Raw genomic sequence first — 21,193 nt, 5'->3', positions numbered from 1 at the left:
GCAGAGAACTACACCTGCAAGAACGCTTTCCCGCATCTTTTTTGAAATGCGCGTGGAAGCTACCTGGCAAGGATGAGCAATGGGCGCGGGGATTAGGGGTACGTTTGTTTGCCAGGAAGCCTTCTTAAAATTTTTTCTCTTCTCTAGCTTGCCTTGAGAGTGCTTTGCAGACACCTCCGAAGCACTCAAAGGTTCACAGACACGAAGTGTCTTCAAACCTTTAAGAAGAATCGCTTTGGTTATGGTTGCTGTGAAAGTTTGTCTTAACCAAAGATGTGAAACAGGTTGTCTTAAGATTTTTTTTATCATTGGGTCTATGAGAAATCAATTGAATATTCTCATATTGTTCGCATAGCTGGCACAGAAAAGAACTCCCAGTAAGCGTTGTGTGAACACTTTTATGAACTACATCATAAGTTTGGAGCACACAAACTCGTCCTTCAGTAAGCAGACTTCTAATATGCAACAAACAGAAAATACACGTGGTTAGGTGAGACATTCTTTTGGCTCGACTCTACTTTTTCTCAGTGATACAAATGATGTAGCTGTTAGCACAGCTTTTTGTAATAGTCTTTTGGTTGTGATTGTGTCATTTACCAAAATATCAGCAGTGATTCTGATGGTTTTTCTCCTGTATCAGATATTAACCATGTTTTCTGATGGTGTAATATGTGGCGTAATAACTATGTTATGGCTGCCACACAGGCCAGTCGTCTCAAATGTGTTCATTTATCAAGGGACGTTCATACGCTGTCCGATAATATTAACGGCAGGAGAAAGCATCATGAGGGAGAACTACAATAAATCGGTTCCTGGCCCACCCACCCAGTACATGTTTGCTGTCGACTATATGTAGCGTGCGTAACCACTAATCTCCCACGAAAAACGCACGTCGAATACATCCTTAACAACGCTCACCAAGTGTTCGGATGTCTCCACCGAAATGTTTACCTCACACTTGCCTAAGTGGAACAGTTGGAGCTAAGAGTTAATGGAGAATACATAAGTAATCTGCGATTCGCTGATGACATTGCCTTGCTAACTCACTCAAGGACATGAACTGCAAAGTACGATCAATGAATTAGACAGGCAGAGCAGAACAGTGGGGCTAAAAATTAACATGCAGAAAACCAAAGTAATATTCAAGAGTCTAGCAAGAGAACAGCAGTTCGCAATTGATGGAGCAGTGCTGGAAGTAGTAAGAAAATATGTCTATTTATTGCAGGTAGTGACAGCTGATCCGGATCATGAGAGGGAAATAACTAGAAGAATAAGAATGGGGTGGAGCGCATATGGCAGGTTCTCTCAGATCATGAATGGCAGTTTACCAGTATCCCTCAAGAAAAAAGTATACAACAGCTGTATCTTACCAACACTCACCTATGGGGCAGAAACGTGGAGGCTAACAAGGGTTCAGCTTAAATTAAGGACAACGCACCGGGCTATGGAAAGAAAAATGATAGGTGTAACATTAAGAGACTGGAAGTGGGCAGAGTGGATGAGGGAACAAGCACGGGTTAATGATATCCTAGTTGAAATCAAGAGGAAGAAATGGGCTTCGGCAGGGCATATAATGCGAAGGCAAGAGAACCGGTGGTCCTTAATCTAAGAGAAAGCGAACATAGCAGGGGGCGGCAGAAAGTTAGGTGGGCAGATGAGATTAAGAAGTTTGCGGGGATACGGTGGCCGCAACTGGCAAAGGACAGGGTTCATTGGAGAGACATGGGAGAGGCCTGTGCCCTGGAGTGGGCGTAGTCAGGCTGATGATGATGATTATTATTAGTAATATGCGGTTCGCTGATGAGATTGCCTGGCTAAGTAACTCAGGGGACGAAATGCAAAGCATGATCAATGACCCATAGACAGGCAAAGCGGAACAGTGGGTCTAACAATTAATATGCATGGAGATAGCTAAAGTACTGTTCCACAATCTCGGAAGCGAACAGCAGCTTACAATATGCAGTGATGGGCTGGAAGCCATAAAGGAAAACATGCACGGTACTTAGGGCAGGTAGTGACAGCATATTCATGCAGACCACTGTAGTGAAATCACTAGAAATATAATAATGATGTCTATAGCATGTGGCAGGTAATCTGAGATCACGAATAGCAGTTTACCAGTATCCCTCAAGAGAAAAGTATTTACCAGCTATTTTACCGGCACTCACCTATAGGGCAGAATCGTGCAGCCTAAGGAAAAGCGTTCTTAATCTGAGGACAACGCAGCGAGCTATGGAAAAAAAGATTTGAGAGGCGCTTAACCTCTGCCTCAATGGAATGACGCAATAGTGTTGATGGGTTAATGTCCATATATGTAGAATTGGTGATTCTCTATGTTGCATTCATAGATCGCTGGGAGACCTCGTACTATTCCTGGCGCAGTGGTTATGCGATGAGCCACTGCCCTAACAGGCCTGTTTCCAACTCAGCTACTGGTATGGCTTGTGAGACCCTTGTTGCTCTTCCCGAGCAACCTGCAGTGTCTAATCGTTAATTTTAACAGCCACCTTTCACCTTGGGTAGTTTACTCCCAGTCCGGTGGGCAGGTTTTGGTGGCTTCACAAGGTAACATGACCTAAGTGGCAGATGGGCCACTCTCTTTTTTGTTCACGCCGCCGTCGACGACACCAAATTTTCTGCAAAACGGAAGCCTTAACGTCCTCGCATTAAAAATAATAGGTGTAAGGTTAAGAGGCAGGAAAAGAGAAATGCGGCAAAGAGCAATGCATTTACTCGAGTCAACGATGTCAACAAATCGAGTTAATGACAACTTAGCCGAAATCAAGAAGGAATGGGAATGGGCAGGTCATGTAATGCAAAGGCAAGATACCCGCCGCGGTGGCTCAGTGGTTAAGGCGCTTGTCTACTGTCTCGGAGGTGATGGTGAAAAACATTTACCGTCTATTTTTACAGAGAGGTGAATGGAGTAGGGCCCTATTAGCACTTTGCCCTCACAATACTAGGTGGAGCTGCTATTCCGGAGCCCCATTAGCAAGCAACACCGCTCGCGTCCATTGAACCAAGGCCTTTTGGGTCTTTAGGTCATGACAGCCAAGCAGGGCTGCCTCCCAGTCCCCTCTGGTGGGGATGGGGTTGGGGGGGATAGATTCGTTTTGATTGACATGCCTAAGCCATGTGGAAGGTGTCAGTCACCTCCCCACAGAACTGGCACATGTCATCAAAGGATGTGTTGAAATGCTTAAGCACCACTGGGCACAGTACAGTGTTAAAGAGAATTTTGATGAGGAAGCCCTCGTCAGCGTGATCCAGTCCCTTACAAGGGGACAGCTAGCACCAGTGCTCCTCCTTGTAGTAATCGGTGATGTGTTGGAATGTAAGGGCCAAATCTGATCGGGAGTAGGCTTCCAAGGACAGGGAGATTGCCCGGGGAGAGAGTGCCTGGGCGGCTTGATCAGCCCGTTCGTTTCCCTGGAGTCGGTGACCAGGGGCCCAAATCCGGTTACGTGGAGTTGGATCTTCGCATCAGCCTCTATATTACAGTATGCACCAGGCAAGCGGGGGCGCCCAGCCCAGCTCATAATTCCGACAGTCCCCTCGTGAGTCGGTGATGATGTGTTTCAACTTGGGGTTAGCGAGAGCCAGAGCAATGGCAATCTCCTACACGTGTGCTGCACTGTAGGCTTTGAAAGTGAGCCCTTTAACTGTGTTTGTGTCGTGTACGACTGTGACCGTGTACCAAACCCCGTGGTGTGGGCCGGCAACGTCCACGTAATACACGTTTTGTTGGTTACCATAGTATCGCGCCAACGTTTCCGTGTGCGCCTGGCGACGACTGCAATGGTCTTCTCTGGACATGTTGCGGGGAAGGGGTCGGACCCGGAGTGCACGTCTCCAGGGTTCTGGCACTCTCTCCCTTTCCTTAACATGGTAGTCGTGTTTGATGTGCAGCCGGTCCAAGAGGCGGCGACCAGACGTGGTCTGTGCAGGACACGTGTGCTGGTTGACTAAGTAGGCTTTTCGAATCTCCCGTAATGTGTTCACCACGTCCAAGGCAAGAAGTCTCTGGTTGGACGTGGCGACCGGGAGGTCGAGAGCCCACCTGATGACTTTCCAGTGGATGACCTCCATCACCATGTTTGCTCAGGTGCAAGTAAGTGGTTGAGTAGAGGATTCTACTCGTTACAAAAGCATGGGCAAGCATCCTTGCTTCGTAATCCGCCCTGCTTGTTGGAGACCCGGCGGACCATGCGGCCCACCTGCTCTCCCACCGTGCGAAGTTTGGCCAGGGTGGTGTCGGCCCTGCGTTGGTGGTGTATGAAGAGGCCAAGGACGCGGGTCTCCTTGGCCTCCCGGATCGGCCCCGAGGGGAGACTGATGCGAAGCGGAGTTGTGTCCCTGGGGGAGAGACGTGCGTGCACAAATTCCGATTTAGCTGGGGCGCACTGGAGTCAGCAGTAGGCCGCGTGGTCGTCCACTAGGGTCGCCGCTGCTTGCAGACAGGATTCCATGTGGCCCAGGCTACCTTGCATTGCCCAGATTGTAATGTCATCCACATAAAGAGCGTGATGTGTTCCAGGCAGGGAAAACAATTTGGAGGGAAGATGAAGCATTGCCAAATTGAAGAGGAGGGGAGACAGGATCGCGCCTTCTGTTCCCCTCGAGACGATGGTGTATGGCCCATGTTCCACATTTGTATGCACGCGTATTGGGCTTGATGGTCTGTAAGAAATTGTCTTATGTAATGGATTGTTTTGTGGCCACAGTTGGTCTGACTGAGTTGGTCCATGATTACTTCGTGTTTGAAGTTGTCGAATGCACCTTTAAGATATCCAAGGCGCAGGAATGCGTCTGGCGACGATTGCAGACTAGATGTTTCTTCAACCCATACGTGTTGAGCAAAATCTACCCGGACATTCAGCCGGAGTGCAAATGGTGTCACGAATTGGCAACCTATGACCACATATTATGGAGCTGTAGCATAGCACCGCCACCGGCGGACATTATGCGTGATCCTTCCCTCGAGCAGTGGGAGGCCGTGTTGGCCAGCTCAGACCCGGTCGTCCAGACCAGAGCCGTGGAGTGGGCCACCCAGGTCGCCGTCAGCCATGGGTTGATGCCCATCTAACACGGAATCGTCCACACATGCTCTCTGACGAAAATAAAGTTTTTCCATCCATCATGCCGAGATATGCGAGACATATACTGCGCCATTTCTCGCAGAAACCAATTTACCAATTTTAAGGCAAGATAACCAATCATCCTAAGGGAAGCGTAGCAGGGGGCGGCAGAAAATTAGGCCGGTGGACGAGATTAGGAACTTTGAAATTTAAAGGTGGTAACCACACGCGCGCACACACACACGCAAGCACGCGCACACACGCAAGCACACACACGAGAAGAGAACTGGACAGACCGCCCCTCACAACTGATTTATTTTACAGAAACCACGAACGTAACTCCGGCGCCGACGGAGGCGCCTCTCGCGGCGAGCAGCGCAGCGGAGACGTGGATACGCTCGCCGTCGCACGCATTGGCAGTCAGCTCCGTATGCCATCTGATCGCCGCGGCTGGGCTGCGTACTCTTTTTGCGAAGAATGCCGGGGTCAAATACGAATGATTCTCCTGCTGTTGTCAATCTGAAATAACAATGAGAGATGCGAGCCAGAAAAATACAAGCGATGAACAGACGTAGCTTACCTCGAGATCTGCACGCTCTTCGGCGGCGCGTTGATTATACCTGTTCTACACGGGTACTTTCGAATGACATCTGAGTCGAATGGCAGTCGAGACTTGGAATGGAATTCGAACTCGACGGACTCCCGCGGTGCTACACGGCACTTTCCAAACGCATTCGAAATTCTCAGCTCGTTTTCAGTGTACAACGACGACTACGGTCACGCTAGTCCGACAACGGCACTATCACGGTGAACAGCAGCATGTGATTATAGCGAACTATCTAGTTTATTATAATATTATTGTAGTGGCACAAGTTTTTTGGCTAAACGACACCGACTAGTCCGATCAGCGGACGGTCAGCTTTCATGCCCTCGGGAGTTCGGCGGCTGAGCGAAAACGCGCGCTGAGGTGACGGTGCGAATACATGCGCGCTTATACATTATGCGGATTGGAAATAAGCGAAACGAGCGCCTATATTTCACATGTGCACACATGGACACTCACTAGCGACAACCACTTGCCAAATTAATTTCAGTCGACGACAACTCCGTTCCCTTCAGCGACGACTGGCGAGCCCGCAGGGTTGGATCGGTGATTGTGAAGAACGAATTCACAAGTTTTAGCGAATGCAAATGGTCAACGATTGTAGTTTTGACAAGAGTGACATGAAAGCAACTATTGCTTACATCGCAGGACGAGCATACGATGAACGGGAAGCGGCGGTGTGACTCGGGCTGCCGAGCAGTGCTTTACGGCCAGCAGCAGTCGTCGCCGTCGCTAGCTTGTGGGTATCAAGTTAAGCCATTTCAGTTAACGCGAACGGTCACCAAACATGCTTCTGGATAAAGTAGTTTAAAATAAAGTACGGGGCATGTCGGAGGAAGCCGGGAAAATTAGCGAGAAGCGCCGGTCCTACGCGATGTCAACAACCCGGCTGTCAAGTGTTTCTCAGGCGAGCGATCGTGTCGGCGCTTCCCACAGATTGTCGCACTGCGTAAACAGGCACGGGTACAACCGGTACAGAAGAGAGGAGATTATTTAATAGAACTAAAGCGCATATTTCGTTTTATGTCTTGCAAACCAGTACAAGCTGTTCATACGCAATGATGTAAACAGCAGCATGAGTACAGTCGTCCTCATCAGCGCACTCCTGGGGAAATTTCATGCACACGCGGTAAATGTTCGTTGGTGTACTATTATCTGCAAGCACTCACTTAGACGGAACATGAACTATTTGCTAAACAAACAGCAGAAAAAAGCGAGTAGCGGGTATCGAAATGAACAGCCACAGAGCCGAAAGCAGTCGCGCGGCTGTGGGCGGGGCGAAGCGACGGCGGCAGCGACGGCTTCGGGCTGTGCTCGCGTTTCGAAGGCAAAAATCTGGAATGTCTCCGCGGAGCTCCGTCGACTCGAGTGTCATCTGAACCGAATGCCGTTGAAAAACTTTGTGTAGCAGCGTTAGCTCGGCAGTCGAGTCGAATGATATTCGGTTGGAAGGCATTCGAAACGCCCGTGTAGCAGGGGTCTGCGCCATGCATTTCCCCCTTATTTCGGAGCCGCTTGAAAGCACGAGCTCTTTCAGGTTGTGCACGTGACCGGCTTCAAGCAAAAGCTTGCCCTTTTTCAAGTTCGCTCCTCGGAAGAAGGAATTCAAATCGTCCAAATCGCGAAAGGCCGCCGATATAACCATCGGCACGCTTTCCACCGCCATTCTACCAGCCTCGCGCAAGGCTGCCATGCCGTCTGCTACGGCGGAGCAATCCTGCGATATGTTCCCCGCCTGCCCGCTAGATGGCGCTGGTTGTTCAGCGGTTGTTCAAACGGGGTTTTATGGGTGTGTAGGTATATCCAGCCGGGGCACCTTTGGTAGGCGCCCACTCGTTACAAAGGGAAGGCTACATCATCATCATCATCATCGTGGCGGCTCCTGACGACTGCCCGTTGCCTATACAGCCAGCCAGCGCCTGCGCAAGGAACAAATTTACGCATCAAGTCGTACATGATGAGCATCGCTCAATAAACATGTTTCTGTGGAGAAAAACGAGAACAACGAAAAGACGAAATGCCAAGGTGAAAACAGAAACCGAGACGGCGCCGCTTGCTTCCGGTGGCTTCAACTTTGAAAGTGCGTCTACCCCATCATCATCCAGTGGAGGTCAGTGACGTCAACAGGCTCGGTTTGTCTTCGGTAGGCGCGCTATTTTTGTTCTCTGCTTCGTTTGGTTCGTTACACCGTTTTTCGAAGTTCTACCTTTGTTTTTCTCGCGTCATGGACCCCGAGCTCGAAGCGCGAATTTGGCAGAGGACCGCCGAGGTGGTCCTCGAACCCTACAAATTTGAGCCGTTCAAGGTCTCGGCTTTCAATCCTGACAACGATGAAAATCATTATTATGTGTGGTAAGTGACGAAATAATTCGACGGAACCGATAATGACGTTCTGCACATCTTGACGGTTATATCAATTCTACAAGGCGTACAATGCTGTAAATAATGGGTAGTTTGAGTGCTTGAAGGCTGTAACATCAGTTCCTACGTAAGACCTCTGCAGAGCAACTCGATTGTGCGCTTCCGATGGCATTGTTTTCAGCTGTCGCTTTTTTTACAACATGGGCACCTGCATGTTCCGCAGATACACTACATTTAAGGCTAACGCAGGTGCGGTTGCGGCTACTGCGAAACAATGGGCACGCCATCCAAACAGGTGTGTTGCCGCGCCATTCCGGTAGTCGTAACCGATCCCTGGGGCGGCTGCGTGACCCACAGCCCCGTGTTCACGGCGATGTGTCGTACCCCAGAAGTCCTCACGGCCGCGTACTGGGAGTTGCGCGACAACGGCGTCGACGTGGAGGGGGACGTGGAGGCGGACGAGGAGAGGCACAAGTAATGATTGTTATTGTTGTTGTTGTCTCGCACCTGAAACACAGTTGTGCCTCACCGTAATCCCTGGCTTTTTTCAGGGCGTACCGCTTCATTGCTCAACGATTGTTCGCTCGTTGGTTCTGGAAAACACTCGGAACGGCACATGTGCTGCCAGCATGCGTCGTCTGTCAAATTCGGCGAGAATTTCCTTCTGCTGACGACTGACTGTGGGTAATGGTCTGCTGGTATCACGGTACTTCTACATTTTTATATTAAAGTCTTGTTTGCCGTCTAATGCTGCCAACTGCTTGTGTCTGTCATGAACAGTTGTGATGATGTTGGCTAGTTACCTGAACCAATGGCTCCAACTAGAGAACACCAGGTGATGACATCAGCCATGCTCAGGGCCAACGGATGCATGCAATTTGTTCATTTAATGTGTGCGCACAGTCTCATGTGCATGCCCCTTTCATTTTTCTCCCACCTATGGAGCAAGGCTGCAACATGCACAAAGAAAGGGTAACTTGTGCTTGCTTGAATGGCAAATAAAATTTGAAGATCAGGAGGACATGTTTGTTTAAAGACTGGCAGCAACTGGCATACTGAGGCAGCCTAACATGTGCATAGAAACGAGACATACTGCAGATATTGTCATTCTCTTGATAGCTAACCGTCACTCATTTTCTTTTTCATCTGTTCTCTCCTATATCCCTTAAGTACCGTCGTCGTCAGTGAATAAGAATTCCTGGTTTCTGTCTGCCACTGAGTTAGGTTTTCTTTTTTACCAGAAACAATTCTCCAGTGGTTAGAGTTGTTGCGTTTGCTGTCATACTGCGCTGTTTGCCTCTGGTCTGCAAAGGTCAAGAAGGTAGACATCCACCTTTGTCAGAATAGGTGCAGGTGACTCAAGCCAGATGCAAGAGGGATCCATGTTTGCATCTGCCAAGAAAAAATTGTCTACTTGCTTAATGTTTTTCACTGCTTTTGCATTTGTATTCTTTCCCTTTTCAAGTGTTCCCTTGACCATTTTCCTCAACAACTCTTTGATTCTGATCTCGATCTCCATGCCTCTTCAGTGCCGTCATGCTCTCGGGAACGGCTCACAGGCTCTACATTTACGGCCTGTTACGTCAGCCAGTGTAATTGCAAAAGCTCACTTGCTTTGTTGTATGCATAGGTTAATGGCTGATCGTTAGGCATTACTTCCACTTTTGTTGTCGGTACCAACCCTTATGACAGAAGCATCGCCCAGTGACCATTCCCTGTGGCAACCTCATTTTGCTTGCCGTTATCCTGTCTAGAAATTCTTCCACACGTACTCTTCAATCCATGTCCAAGCTTTTTTTCTTTTGGAAACGCATTCTGTAGCACCTTAATCGTGCAGCATGTCTTTATTGGCTCTTGAGCATTACTGCAATCTTGCTGTAGACAACTCGGCCTGATCCTCCTCTTGCTGTGCAGCTTCAAAAACCTTGCGAGAAACAATCTGTTGTGTTGCTATGACTTGGAAATGCAGCGTTTGTTACCGCGCATTTCACATTTAAACCACGATATACAGTTCCATAAAGCCTTGCAGGTCCGCTTTTCTGCACATTAGTCAAGTAAAGTCTGCAGGGGCAGAACAGTGAACTTGCTTTCAAACTAGCCTGGTTCTTAGCCAAACGCCTTTGCATGAAACCATTGATATTCGATGCTACCAAGTTGCCTTCTTAGCCAGTTGTCAACTAAGCATAATTCTAGTAACTGGTTCACAGCTGGAAGTGTTGAAGGGGTTCCTCACGATTGTGCCGTACAAATGCCTCTCTATCCACAGAATTGGGGAGTAATATATGACGACGACTGTTACTCGGTCCAATTTCTGCCGCCATTTGTTTACACCTGACTAACCCTTTATCTCCGAATATCTCTTTCTGATCTTTGGTTGCCTGGGCGTGCCAGTTAGTCATGTCCTTTATCCAACTTTTTCCCAATTCCAGCAATAACAGTTCTTATCATCTTACCGATTCCGAATTGAGAGTCTCGATTACAGTCCGTTGCCCTCTTGCATTCTATAATGCCTAAGAAGCCAAGTCGTTACTCTGAGAAGGCATCCACCTATTCCACATTTTCGTGCTTTCAGTGCTAATGATATTGCTTCTGTGAAAGAATTGGTTGTAGACTGATCACTATTTTTTTTCTACTGCTATGACCTTTGCTACCTCAAGCATCTTTTTTTCTTCAACCAGCCATTTTGGTATTCGACACCACAGTCCTTGCCGTAAATGTTCTGCAAACAAGCCTCTTCATGTTGACAAGATTTTAATGGTTGGTATGTTCCCAAGCTGACCTTTATGTCCGAGGAAGTATTTGTTTTTTCCTGTTTTCCGGAACGGGGGTTCTCCCCTTTTGTTTGTTTCATCCAGGGTTAGAGCTGATGTCTGTTATCATGCTAGTCTGCCAAATGTGTGTTGAGAAAGTGCAGGCTCTGTCCAAAACATCAACTCGCAATAAATGTTTACCTGAACGAAGCATTTCCCAATTTCTCATATATATATATATATATATATATATATATATATATATATACACACACACACACACACATGTACATACGCACACACACATATTCTGCATGAAAATGTGCTTATAGCAAAAACAATGCAAATGTGCCTGGTCCATTGTCATTTAGCACTACATTACCATCTTGACTTGCTGTATATCTGTTAGGCACTCTGCCTCTTTAATTTTGTTTTCACATTTATTAAGGCGGAAGCCTTTAATGCCTCATCGTTGTAAGCAGGAGTTGTCAACAAAAAATGTCCCGCTTTTCAATTGGTCGAAATGGTCGTGACGTCACAGTGCGCGAATTTCAAACGAGGCCAAATGTACTTTGGCTAGTAACCATGCAACTAATTAATGGAATGGTATAGTGATGACCTGCAGCGGTGGCTCAGCGGTTATGGTGCTCGGCTGCTGACCCGAAAGCCGCGGGTTCGATCCCGGTCACGGCGGTTGAATTTCTGTGAAGGCAAAATTCTAGAGGCCCGTGTAATGTACGTTGTCAGTGCACGTTAAAGAACCCCAGGTGGTCGAAATTTCCGGAGCCCTTTACTACGGCGTCCCTCATAGCCTGAGTTGCTTTGGGACGTTAAACCCCATAAAGCAACCAAACCTATAGTGATGTGCTAAGTAAGCGGAACTGAGTTTAGTTATTTATTAACCAATTAGCCTAATTAACCTTTCTAGTCAGACCAGAAAAATAAATAAAACCGATTAGGTAATTAGTTGAGTTGGGGAATCGAACAAGGGTCTCCGGAGTGCGAGACAAGCATGCTACCACTCTGCCATGCCAGCTCGATGGTATGGAGTGAACAAAGGCGCGTATAGTGAATACGGTGCCTTCATTCACTTCCATCTTCCTCCCTTCTCTTACCTCGAGGTTCAGGTGTTCACCGAGCTATGCGAGAGAGATACATTTCCTTTCCTCAAAAAGCAATTTACCGACGAGCAAGGCGTACAGCCGAACGGGCGAGTACGTTCAGTGTACTCCCTGAGAGCGTTGCAAGATGCTGTCACGTTCCACCCCTGTAGGCAAAGTTTAACATCTTAACCACACATCAGTGATGCAAGCAGCAACACCGCGCTTAAGACTTTTGCCTCATTGCACTTTAGGTAAACAAAGTGCCCCCCTGATTTTTCTTTTCATCAAGGAAGGCAGACCCCACCTCGTTCCTTTCTTCCATATAATTTTCATATGTTGCTTTACTCAAACAGTAAAAAGTACCTCAAATCCCACTTAGCCACAGAGTCTTGCCACTATATGTAATAGCACTCCTTTTGTTAACCGGCACTGTATAGAGCTCTTTGCAACATCAGTGGGCAGGAAATACTGTCAGTTACGACCTATGTTGCGTATGATGCCCAGAAGTTCTGACTATCTTGGCTACTCTTCTTATCTGTCATTTCTGGAAACCCGCTTGATGTGTGACAATTCTCAGTTTCATTGAGAGCTTTTAAAACACGTTTTCTTATGGCCCCCATAATGATGTCACTGAAATAATTTCCTTCTGCTTTGACATCCGTCTAGGGGTGTGCTTTCAAGCTTACTGAAGTGGTGTTGAATGGTTGCCGTAGGAAGTACAGGCCTCGACTTGGACAACACATTCCTTTTTCTTGCTCAAAGAACGAGCTGGCTTGCAAGTTTTGGTGACTCGTCCACCTTTTCTTCACCACAGCCGTTTAAAGCTGCAGCTTATTACTTTACAACGTCTGACTGGCGCCAATAGCTATAACCTTTTCCAGCGTCAGCTCCACATTCAGCTGCATTCATTCTGACAGCTCGTGGTCACTGATGCCTACTACATGCAGTGCCCTGAAGTTGCACAGCATCTCAAGTCAGTTACACTCTTAGACTGTTGCCTTTTAACGTGATAGCATTTCAAAAGCCCGGTTCACCAGGAAATGCAGTGTCGGCACTGTTGCCAGAGTCTGCGTAGTGAGCAAAAAATCACGAGTATGACCGCGGCAGGTGGTCCCCAGAGAGCAAGCTAGGAAGCAGGTGGACCATCCAGGACACATGACCTTGAGCTGTCATCACAACCTGCCCACCAGATAGTGAGCAAACTGCCCAGCATGCAGGTGGCAGTTAAGTTAATGATTGGTGGCTAGGGAAGAGCAACCTTGGTCGCACAACACCCTCTGGTGGCAGCACCTGCCATCGCAGGGCAGTGGCGCATCATTTAACTGCTGCACCATTGTGCCAGGAGTGGTATGAGGACTCCCAGGGTTCTATGAATGTAGAGTGACCAGTTCTGCATATACGGGAATTAACCTATTACACTATCGTGTCGTACCCTTAAGGCAGAGCTTAACTGCCACCTCTAATTTTCTTCTGCTCTCTTCTGAAGAACGCAGCCTGTTCGTAGATATTTCCAGGAAGTACGAAGTGCTGCTTGAATGCCTGCGGTACATCGTTGTAAGACCTCTTCTGATCATCTGCTTGACTTGAGGAGCAGATTATAGTCTGCTTTATCCCCCCCCACGAAGTAGACAAGTGCATACACCTGCTCCTCGACAGGCTTTTCAGCTAGGCTGCTCAACTCGAAAACGTTCAAACTGGTGCTTCCATTATGGCCACTCACTTGGGCTTGTGAAGCTGAATTGTTCAGGAAGCTTGCACTGGAAGCTGAATGTGGCCATCTCAATCCAAAGAGTGCACCCTCCATTGGTGCTGCTTTCAGGGTCCATTCATGTACTTCAAGCATATAGTATTGCATGCACGCAGCAAGCTTAGAGAATGACCAACATGTTCGGTGTCTAGGTACGAAAAGGTGTTTATTCTTTCACTCGCATTCCCATGTTCCAGCTCCCCAGCGCAGGGCCTCTCTCGTATGGTATCATCTTGCAAATGATGTTTATTCCACCAACCGCAGGAGCATCACCTCCTCTCTTCATTGTTGGTGCTACAGGCCACGTGACTTGCTGCCTACAGCATTTTTCTGTCTTCTGAAACATCATTGGCAAAGCTTTTTGTGCCCACTAAGGAACAAATGAGGACATTATGCTGTTCAGTACCAACAAAGCAGTGTTAGTACAATTTATTTAAGACTTGTCTATTTGGCACTACAAAGAAACACGAGACGAAAAAACTTTTTTCAAGAACAGAAGAAAAGCTGCGGAACTTGGATGTCACCAGTCGAGTACTATGTGACTGAGTGCATGTGATAGTTTAGAATATAGTTGCAGTTAACCTGGACTTACTGACTAGTTTTGATAACCGGGGTTAGAGGCTTCTATGCTTTTTTCACTTCTTAATTAGATCTTCCGTCTCCCGAGACAGCTTACTGGTATCCTGTCCAATCATCCTACCGCCTACCTCTACTGCGCACTCCGTATTGATAGCTGTGAGATTATCGTTCATTGCTTGAACGAGACCATTTTCCTTGGCTAAAGCTGATTATCTGTTCTGCAGCGAGATCCTGAATTCCTCTACTGGCCCACTTACCGCTAACTCGTTAGTGTGCTTCTTCCTCATTAGTTCCTCCGTTCTCTCCATGTCTAGGCTAATTCGAGACTTTAGCATCCTATGGTCACTACATCACACCTTTCCAAGCTCCTCCATATCCTTACCAATCAGGCTCTTCCTTGTCCACTTCATGTTCTCCCATTGGCAGAAGAAGGTATTCATGATCCGTAAGTTATTTCTTTCCACGAACTCTACCAATGACTCCCCCGTGCTGTTCCTAGAACCTGCACCATAATCACACGCTGCCTGGTCCGGGCTGGTCTCCTGCCTGCTCCTTTCCTACCTTGGAACTGAAGTCGCCCATCAGTACGGTGTAGTGTGATCTTGCTTTACTGATTGGCAAATTCACATCTTCATATAAGGTTTCAACTATTCCGACTATCTGGTTATCATGGCTGGATGTAGGCGTGCAGGCACCTACATCCAGCTTTACTACTACGTTCAGTTTATACCTCTCATTAACACTATAGAATTTCTCTATGTTGCCAGCTATATCCTAACTAATAACGAATTCCACATCTAGTTCTCGTCTGCCCGCTAAGCCACAGTAGCATAATCGTGCCCGCTCTTTAGTACTGTAAATGCCTCATTTGTTCTCCTAACCTCGCTAAGCCCTGTGACATCCCATTTAATACCCACTAGTTTCGAAGAGCATTGCTAGGCTAGCCTCACTGGATAAGGTTCTCGCGTTAAGCACTGCAAAGTTCGGTTTCCAACGGCAACCTGTATGCAGCCAAAGATATTTAGCACCCTCCACTGCATCACTGGTGTGACCGCTGCCTTCGTCAGTTGCTCTGGGGTTAATTGGTGTACTCTTACAGAAGGCTGTGGCCAAATCCTGCTCCGGTGACGGAGTGGGTTGCCAGCTCCGGTCGGCTCAGGTCACAGCTAAGCCGGTTTACTGTTTACATGATTCCATCAACAAACAGATTTGATTTTTATTTGTGTGTTTAATGTGGTAAAGAATTGCACCACATCGGGATTCGAATTGCAATCCTCTTGCACGCAAGGCAGATGCCCTACCTTTACGCCATTGCTGCGTCGCCCCCGTGAAGTACCTGTCTGTTAACACGAAAGTATCTTGGTTCCGTTTGAATGTTTCCAGAAGACTCTTAGCACAGCTTTCACCAAGACTGAACTCCTGCATGCGTTGATCACAAATTGTGCACTTGCCAATATAGATAGCGGAGGCCAGAACCAAGCCACCTGGAGATGCCATTAAAAAAAATTTTTGAGACCAACAGGATTCCTCTTCAAAGGAACTAATTGCCACGAAGAGCACCTTCCTGAAAATTTGCGAGGACACTCTGGCAACTAAAGTGTTGAGAGGCAAAAGCAGAGGACACTATGCCGTGACGACTTCCGGTGGATGTAACGTCACACCGTTCCTGTGGCTATATCGATGCCCAAATTATGCATCTTTCGGGGATCTTAAGTGTTAATTACGCTTAGTTACACATTTTCTATCTAATTTGACACAAATCCAGCGTTTTTCCAACCATTCTGTGACAATTTTCACTATGCTGTGAAGGCTTCCGGTGGATGTGACGTCACACCGTTCCTGTGGCTATATCGACGTTTGCGTTATTTTAACGCAATTTTGGCATTTTTGACTATATCACGTGCTGCGGAAATAGACGCGCCCCGTAAAATGCTTCTTTCAGCTAAACGGGCTCATTGTTCGAGCTCAAATTTCGCATAGAAATGTTTAATACCACATTTGCTTGGGGTACTTACTTGATTCGAACAGAATAAGTCGGATATTCACATCGTCTGCGGCGAAGACGAAGGAAATTAAGCCGCTCCGTCAGCTATCGCACCGATGGTGCCATCTCGTTTGTTGGTCGTGAACAACCAGCAAAGGAGGGGGTTTTAGGGGGTTTGAAGACGCTCTTTCAATTGGTTTTTTAATGCTCAGAGAAAACTTAGCTTGGCAAAACTTAGTTTTCAGCAAGCTAAGTTTTCTGTGAGCATTAAAGGGACACTGAGGAGAAATTGAAGTTGGCTTGTATCGACAGAATACCAGCTCCCGATTACAAAAACGCCACTCATACTGACAACAAAGCTCTTGTAACGTAGAAAAGGACAAGAACCAAAATACAGGTATCGCCGCCACAGGCCAAACTCGCAAGTACAAGCGTGATGAGGTCATAGGACAAAACAGTGTTGCTAGAACGAATGGTTCTAGCAACACCAGGAACCGAGAAGCCATGAACCACTGAGGCGCAGCCAATGCATGCGCAAATCTCCTTGACGTCGCCAGATGGCGCCACGTGCCCGGCAGCTACGCGCGCTCATGAAGCATCGGGACAAATCAGCGCCTGTTTTCCGGCGGTAGGCGGTCTCCCGGTATTCCGCTAGCGGTAACAAGGTACACGGTATGCTAAAGGTGTCTATTTGCGAGAACTTCGTTGACGACTTCGAGAATGAGATCCATCGTAACGCTGGCAAAACGCCAGTGCAAACGTAATCGAAGCAACTGTAGCGACGGCCGCAATAGCCGATAGATGCCTTCAACGTGCGGCCGGCGGTAGCTTTCTTTTCGGCTGCTGCTAGGCCGCACTGCTGGCCGCCAGAAATCACGGAGTCTGCGTTATGTCATGCGCACGTCATGTTTCGCGTCTCTTAGTCCTGTGTCGTCATAGGAGAATCCCAAGTCTGAATCAGAGCGGCGGGAAAAACTTTTTCAACTTCGAATCCAAATTTCTTAGAAATAAATGCATCTTTCGCTGCCGGCCAAGTGGCAACAAAGCCATAACATGCCGAACTATCGGATTTTACTATAAAAAAAATATTAATAGTGCTCTCCTCAGTGTCCCTTTAAAAAACCAGTTGAAAGAGCGTTTTCAAACCCCCCGAAACCCCCTGCTTTGCTGAATGTTCACGACCAACAAACGAGATGGCGCCACCGGTGCGATAGCTGACAGAGCAGCTTAATTTCCTTCGTCGTCGCCGCAGACGATGTGAATATCGGACTTATTCTGTTCGAATCAGGTAAGTACCCCAAGCAAACGTGGTATTAAACAATTCTGCCGACCAAATGCCATTTCTATGCGAAATTTGAACTCGAACAATGAGCCCGTTTAGCTGAAAGAAGCATTTTACGGGGCGCGTTTATTTCCGCAACAGTCGATATATAAATAACTAATTACTCTACAGTCATCAGACATGGATTCTAAGTTTATTTTTGCTCCTCTATCTGAAGCAACCATTTGTTTTTTCCTTTCTTTCTTAGTTTCCGAGTTAACATGCTGCCAAAGGTGTGACACCTCTGCTAACGGATGACAGTATGAGTCATTAAAGGCTTTTGCCTTAAAATGGGATCATCTGTTTGTCAGTGAACGCGTCACGAGACCGGGGTAGATCCAAGTATGCATTTCTGAATAAGTCAGTGTCTGGCTTTACTAGAAACAGTGTATTTTCTTCTTTTTCTGGTAGTGACACCTTGCTGGCAAAGTTGACGTAGCTCCTAAGCTCAAAAAACCTGTTTTGGGTTATTGCCTTTTCAATAAAATAGACTCTGAACATTCAAGATCAGTAAAGTCTCGCTACTGGGGGTTTTAAGACTCCTATGACAATGTGGATGCTCACAAATACCGAATTGCCTTGAACCTGCTTGACGTGACTTCCATCTTGTCTGAATGGAATTGAGGTGTTTGAAAGGCCCATTTCTCCCACAAACCTTCCAGAAAGTGTTTGATAAACAGTGTGTTCAAGACTGCGCAGCACTTCCTCTATTCATTAAGCCAGGAAATGTGATTGGAAGGAAAAAGTGAATTTAAATGCACAGTTTCAATACTACTATCTAGAGATTACCTTTTATTTGACTTCATGTGCGTTTAGAAAGACAAAAATGCATACATTCCGCTTGTCCGCCTCGGTGCAGTCTTTCCTTTTCATTGCTGGTCATTTGTGTTGTCCTGCATGTCTTCACTGTCATCACTTTCAGATTCTGTGTCAATTTCTGACCAGATAAAACTGTTCATGTCATCCGAATCTGAAATAGCAGCGTCACTTTCATGCAGAAGAGCATGGATCTCTTCATCAGTCAAGTACTTGGCTGAAAGCTATGAAGGGAGATGATTTCCAGGTTGGCGAATTCACTTGTAAGCCAGTAAAGCCAGATACCAGTGATGCACTAGCTGTGTGCAGTCTGAACTGATGAGAGTTGAAACAAGGTGTCTGATCCAGGCTTGTTAAATGAGTTTAGCTTCACTGAAGTTGACTTTTATTTGCATGATGCCTTCATGAAATTGCACAAAGCTTGGCATGCTCATGCCTTGTGGTCGTTTCATGCAGCTGGCTTTAACAGATTATTCCGAATTGACGTTTTTTACAAACAGTGGCCATAGGACTAGGTTTGGAGATGTGTAGTAGTACATCTCGTACTCCTCATTCTTTATTGGTTGGTCATTGTTGCTTCAGGGAGCTCTAGCCTTGCATCTGTGTGCTCATATTTCCTCCAATTTATTCTCTCTGTGGTTGACGGTGGCTCGCATTTGTACCCAATGTGATGTATAATCTGACAAGCCAGCAGGAAGATAGACACCATATGACACTCAATCTGCCAGTCATGGTGGAACATAAGCAGAACTGCATTTCCAGCAGAGAATTCGTAGCAGTTTAATTCACTGATAAATGGCTGCCACTCTGGAGGAATCAATGAAGTGTGCTGCATGACCCATCACACTGCAAAACGTGCACAATGGTGAAGCTGCTGGAGTGATCTTGAGCAACAACACTCGCACCAGTTCAGCTGGTGATAGGTAGAGGAGTGTAGGCTCCTCTCTTGGTGGGTCTCACGACACAGCACTGGTTCAGTCGTGCCAGGATTGAGAAGTGGATGGCAGAGAAGGCAGCGGGAGTGGTTTTGGGGTAGATTTTGAATACCAGGAATGCCAGGTAGAAATAAGGTCTTGCTCTACGGGCCTGTCATAATGGCTTGCCATATGGTGCAATGTCGGTGGCACATTTCTCATCAAGCTCTCTTTGTAGGATGGGCCCCGGTACCTTTCCAATGCATACTTCAAGAGGTTTTCAGCGTAGCCTGGAGAGAAAAGCACCAAATTGCACATTGTTTGAGTGCAGAACAGCAGTGTACAAATATCTGCGCAGGTTTGCATAATTCTCATCAGGATGCTGATAATTGAATAAAACATGTGTTTCCAGTGAACCACAGACTTATAGTAAATCCTTTGATGTTACTGCAAGTCTAGTAAGTAGCCCATGTGACAAGGATATAGTTTCATAAAAGTGCTTTCTTCAGTGCAATGTTGCTAGTGCATGCGATTGGCTGGCTGGTTGATTTTGAGGAAAGAAAGTAACTGTCTCACATATTGTGGTGGAACCGTGGAGTTAGGAAGGGATAAAGGAGGGAGTGAAAAAAGAAAGGAAGAAAGAGGTGCTGTAGTGGAGGACTCTGGAATAATTTAAATCACCTGAGGATCTTTAACGTGCACTGACATTGCATAGCACATGGGTGCCTTTTGCGGCCACCGTGTTCGAGCTCGAATCCGAGTGCTTCGGCTCAGTTGCCGAGCACTGACATTGCATAGCACATGGGTGCCTTTTGCGGCCACCGTGTTCGAGCTCGAATCCGAGTGCTTCGGCTCAGTTGCCGAGCGCCCTAACCACTGAGCCACCGCAGTGGGTGGCATGACTGCTATCTGCAAATGTGTTAAGAAGTCATCATGCAATAGCCAGTGCAAACTGAGCACAAGTTATGCACCGTTTGCTTACTGTATATAGGCTCCTCTTTTAGCAGAGAGACTGAGTGGTGCCCCCTTCTTGGTTTTGAAAATATTAGAGTTTCCACTTGCCCCACTTGGCATTTTCATTGAAGTGCATGACGGCCACGTGAAGTTCCCTGAATGAATAGAAGTGATAACGTCATTTGCTTGCATGCCACGCGTCAAAGTTTATCATAGTTACAGAATAAACAGTTTCCTTCCCCAAAAAAATCTCAAACTTTGGCCGGGTGCATTCATTTCAGCCATACAAGTGATGTATGCATGTTTGGGTCCTGTAGCATGAGCTGCAATTCTTCCCTTGAGTTTCTTAGCAGAGTTATGCTGTCAGCGGATCAAAGGTCATTGACAACTACTATAACAAGGTACCCATGTGGGCTAGTTGGTGTACATCAGACATAACTTCACCAGCGAAAGAACGAGACACGAGGAGAAGAAGAACACAGGACAACGCTGGACTAACAACTGAAGTTTAATCGAGAAACATCTTCTGGTGACCTAGGTTGGCCGTTTCTCAATTAAACTTCAGTTGTTAGTTCAGCGTTGTGCTGTTTTCTTCTTCTCCTCGTGTCTCGTTCTTTCGCTGGTGAAGTTATGTCTGACAACTACTACTTTTTATCCCCAACTCTTCCCAGTCCAACCCCCTTAATACCACTTGTAAACATGCAGTGAACAGTAGCGAAGTGAATGTGTACCATCTGAAACTTTCTGACTGGGATTTGATCACTGAGGAGGTCCGTGGTTGCTATGTGCCTCTCTGGAGGTCCTTTCAAGCATTATCATCATGATGATTATCTTGATTATGTATGTCCTGCTTATGTTTCCACTGAATTAAATGCCTTTTTTCAATTTAGCCTGGTTGTTATGTTTCGTAATTGCTGTTCCTTCTCCCCTTACTGGTGGAGATTTGTGATGGCATCAAAATTTTAACCGTGGACCTTCGTGC

General features: G+C 46.9%; 1 protein-coding gene across 2 annotated transcripts; it reads left to right on the top strand.

Moving 5' to 3' along the window:
• Positions 1-7,834: 7,834 nt before the first annotated feature.
• Positions 7,835-19,673, top strand: LOC149366435 (P2X purinoceptor 7-like). Of its 2 annotated transcripts, XM_089558919.1 has the most exons (4): positions 7,835-8,034; positions 8,293-8,517; positions 8,595-8,749; positions 19,496-19,673. In XM_089558919.1, the coding sequence occupies exons 1-3, from the start codon at positions 7,907-7,909 to the stop codon at positions 8,719-8,721; spliced, it is 480 nt and encodes a 159-aa protein (XP_089415045.1). In that variant the 5' UTR covers positions 7,835-7,906; the 3' UTR covers positions 8,722-8,749; positions 19,496-19,673. The 2 variants fall into 2 exon arrangements, with proteins under 2 accessions (XP_089415045.1, XP_089415008.1); XM_089558882.1 differs by lacking the exon at positions 19,496-19,673 and having other exon boundaries at positions 8,595-8,791.
• The last annotated feature ends 1,520 nt before the right edge of the window (positions 19,674-21,193 follow it).

This window comes from Amblyomma mixtum, chromosome 1 (assembly GCF_055824585.1).
Source record: "Amblyomma mixtum isolate Tamu chromosome 1, ASM5582458v1, whole genome shotgun sequence".
Taxonomy (NCBI): Eukaryota; Metazoa; Arthropoda; class Arachnida; order Ixodida; family Ixodidae; genus Amblyomma; species Amblyomma mixtum.
Note: the sequence above shows the minus strand (reverse complement) of the source record. Positions and strands in the feature narration are given on the sequence as shown.

What these genes read in the sequence shown, in the direction of transcription:
- LOC149366435 (XM_089558919.1), top strand. Translation starts at nt 7,907, where the DNA reads ATGGACCCCGAGCTCGAAGCGCGAATTTGGCAGAGGACCGCCGAGGTG. An exon ending in GAAAATCATTATTATGTGTG is followed by an intron (nt 8,035 to 8,292) that starts GTAAGTGACGAA and finishes AGGCTAACGCAG; the next exon opens with GTGCGGTTGCGGCTACTGCG. An exon ending in GCGGACGAGGAGAGGCACAA is followed by an intron (nt 8,518 to 8,594) that starts GTAATGATTGTT and finishes GGCTTTTTTCAG; the next exon opens with GGCGTACCGCTTCATTGCTC.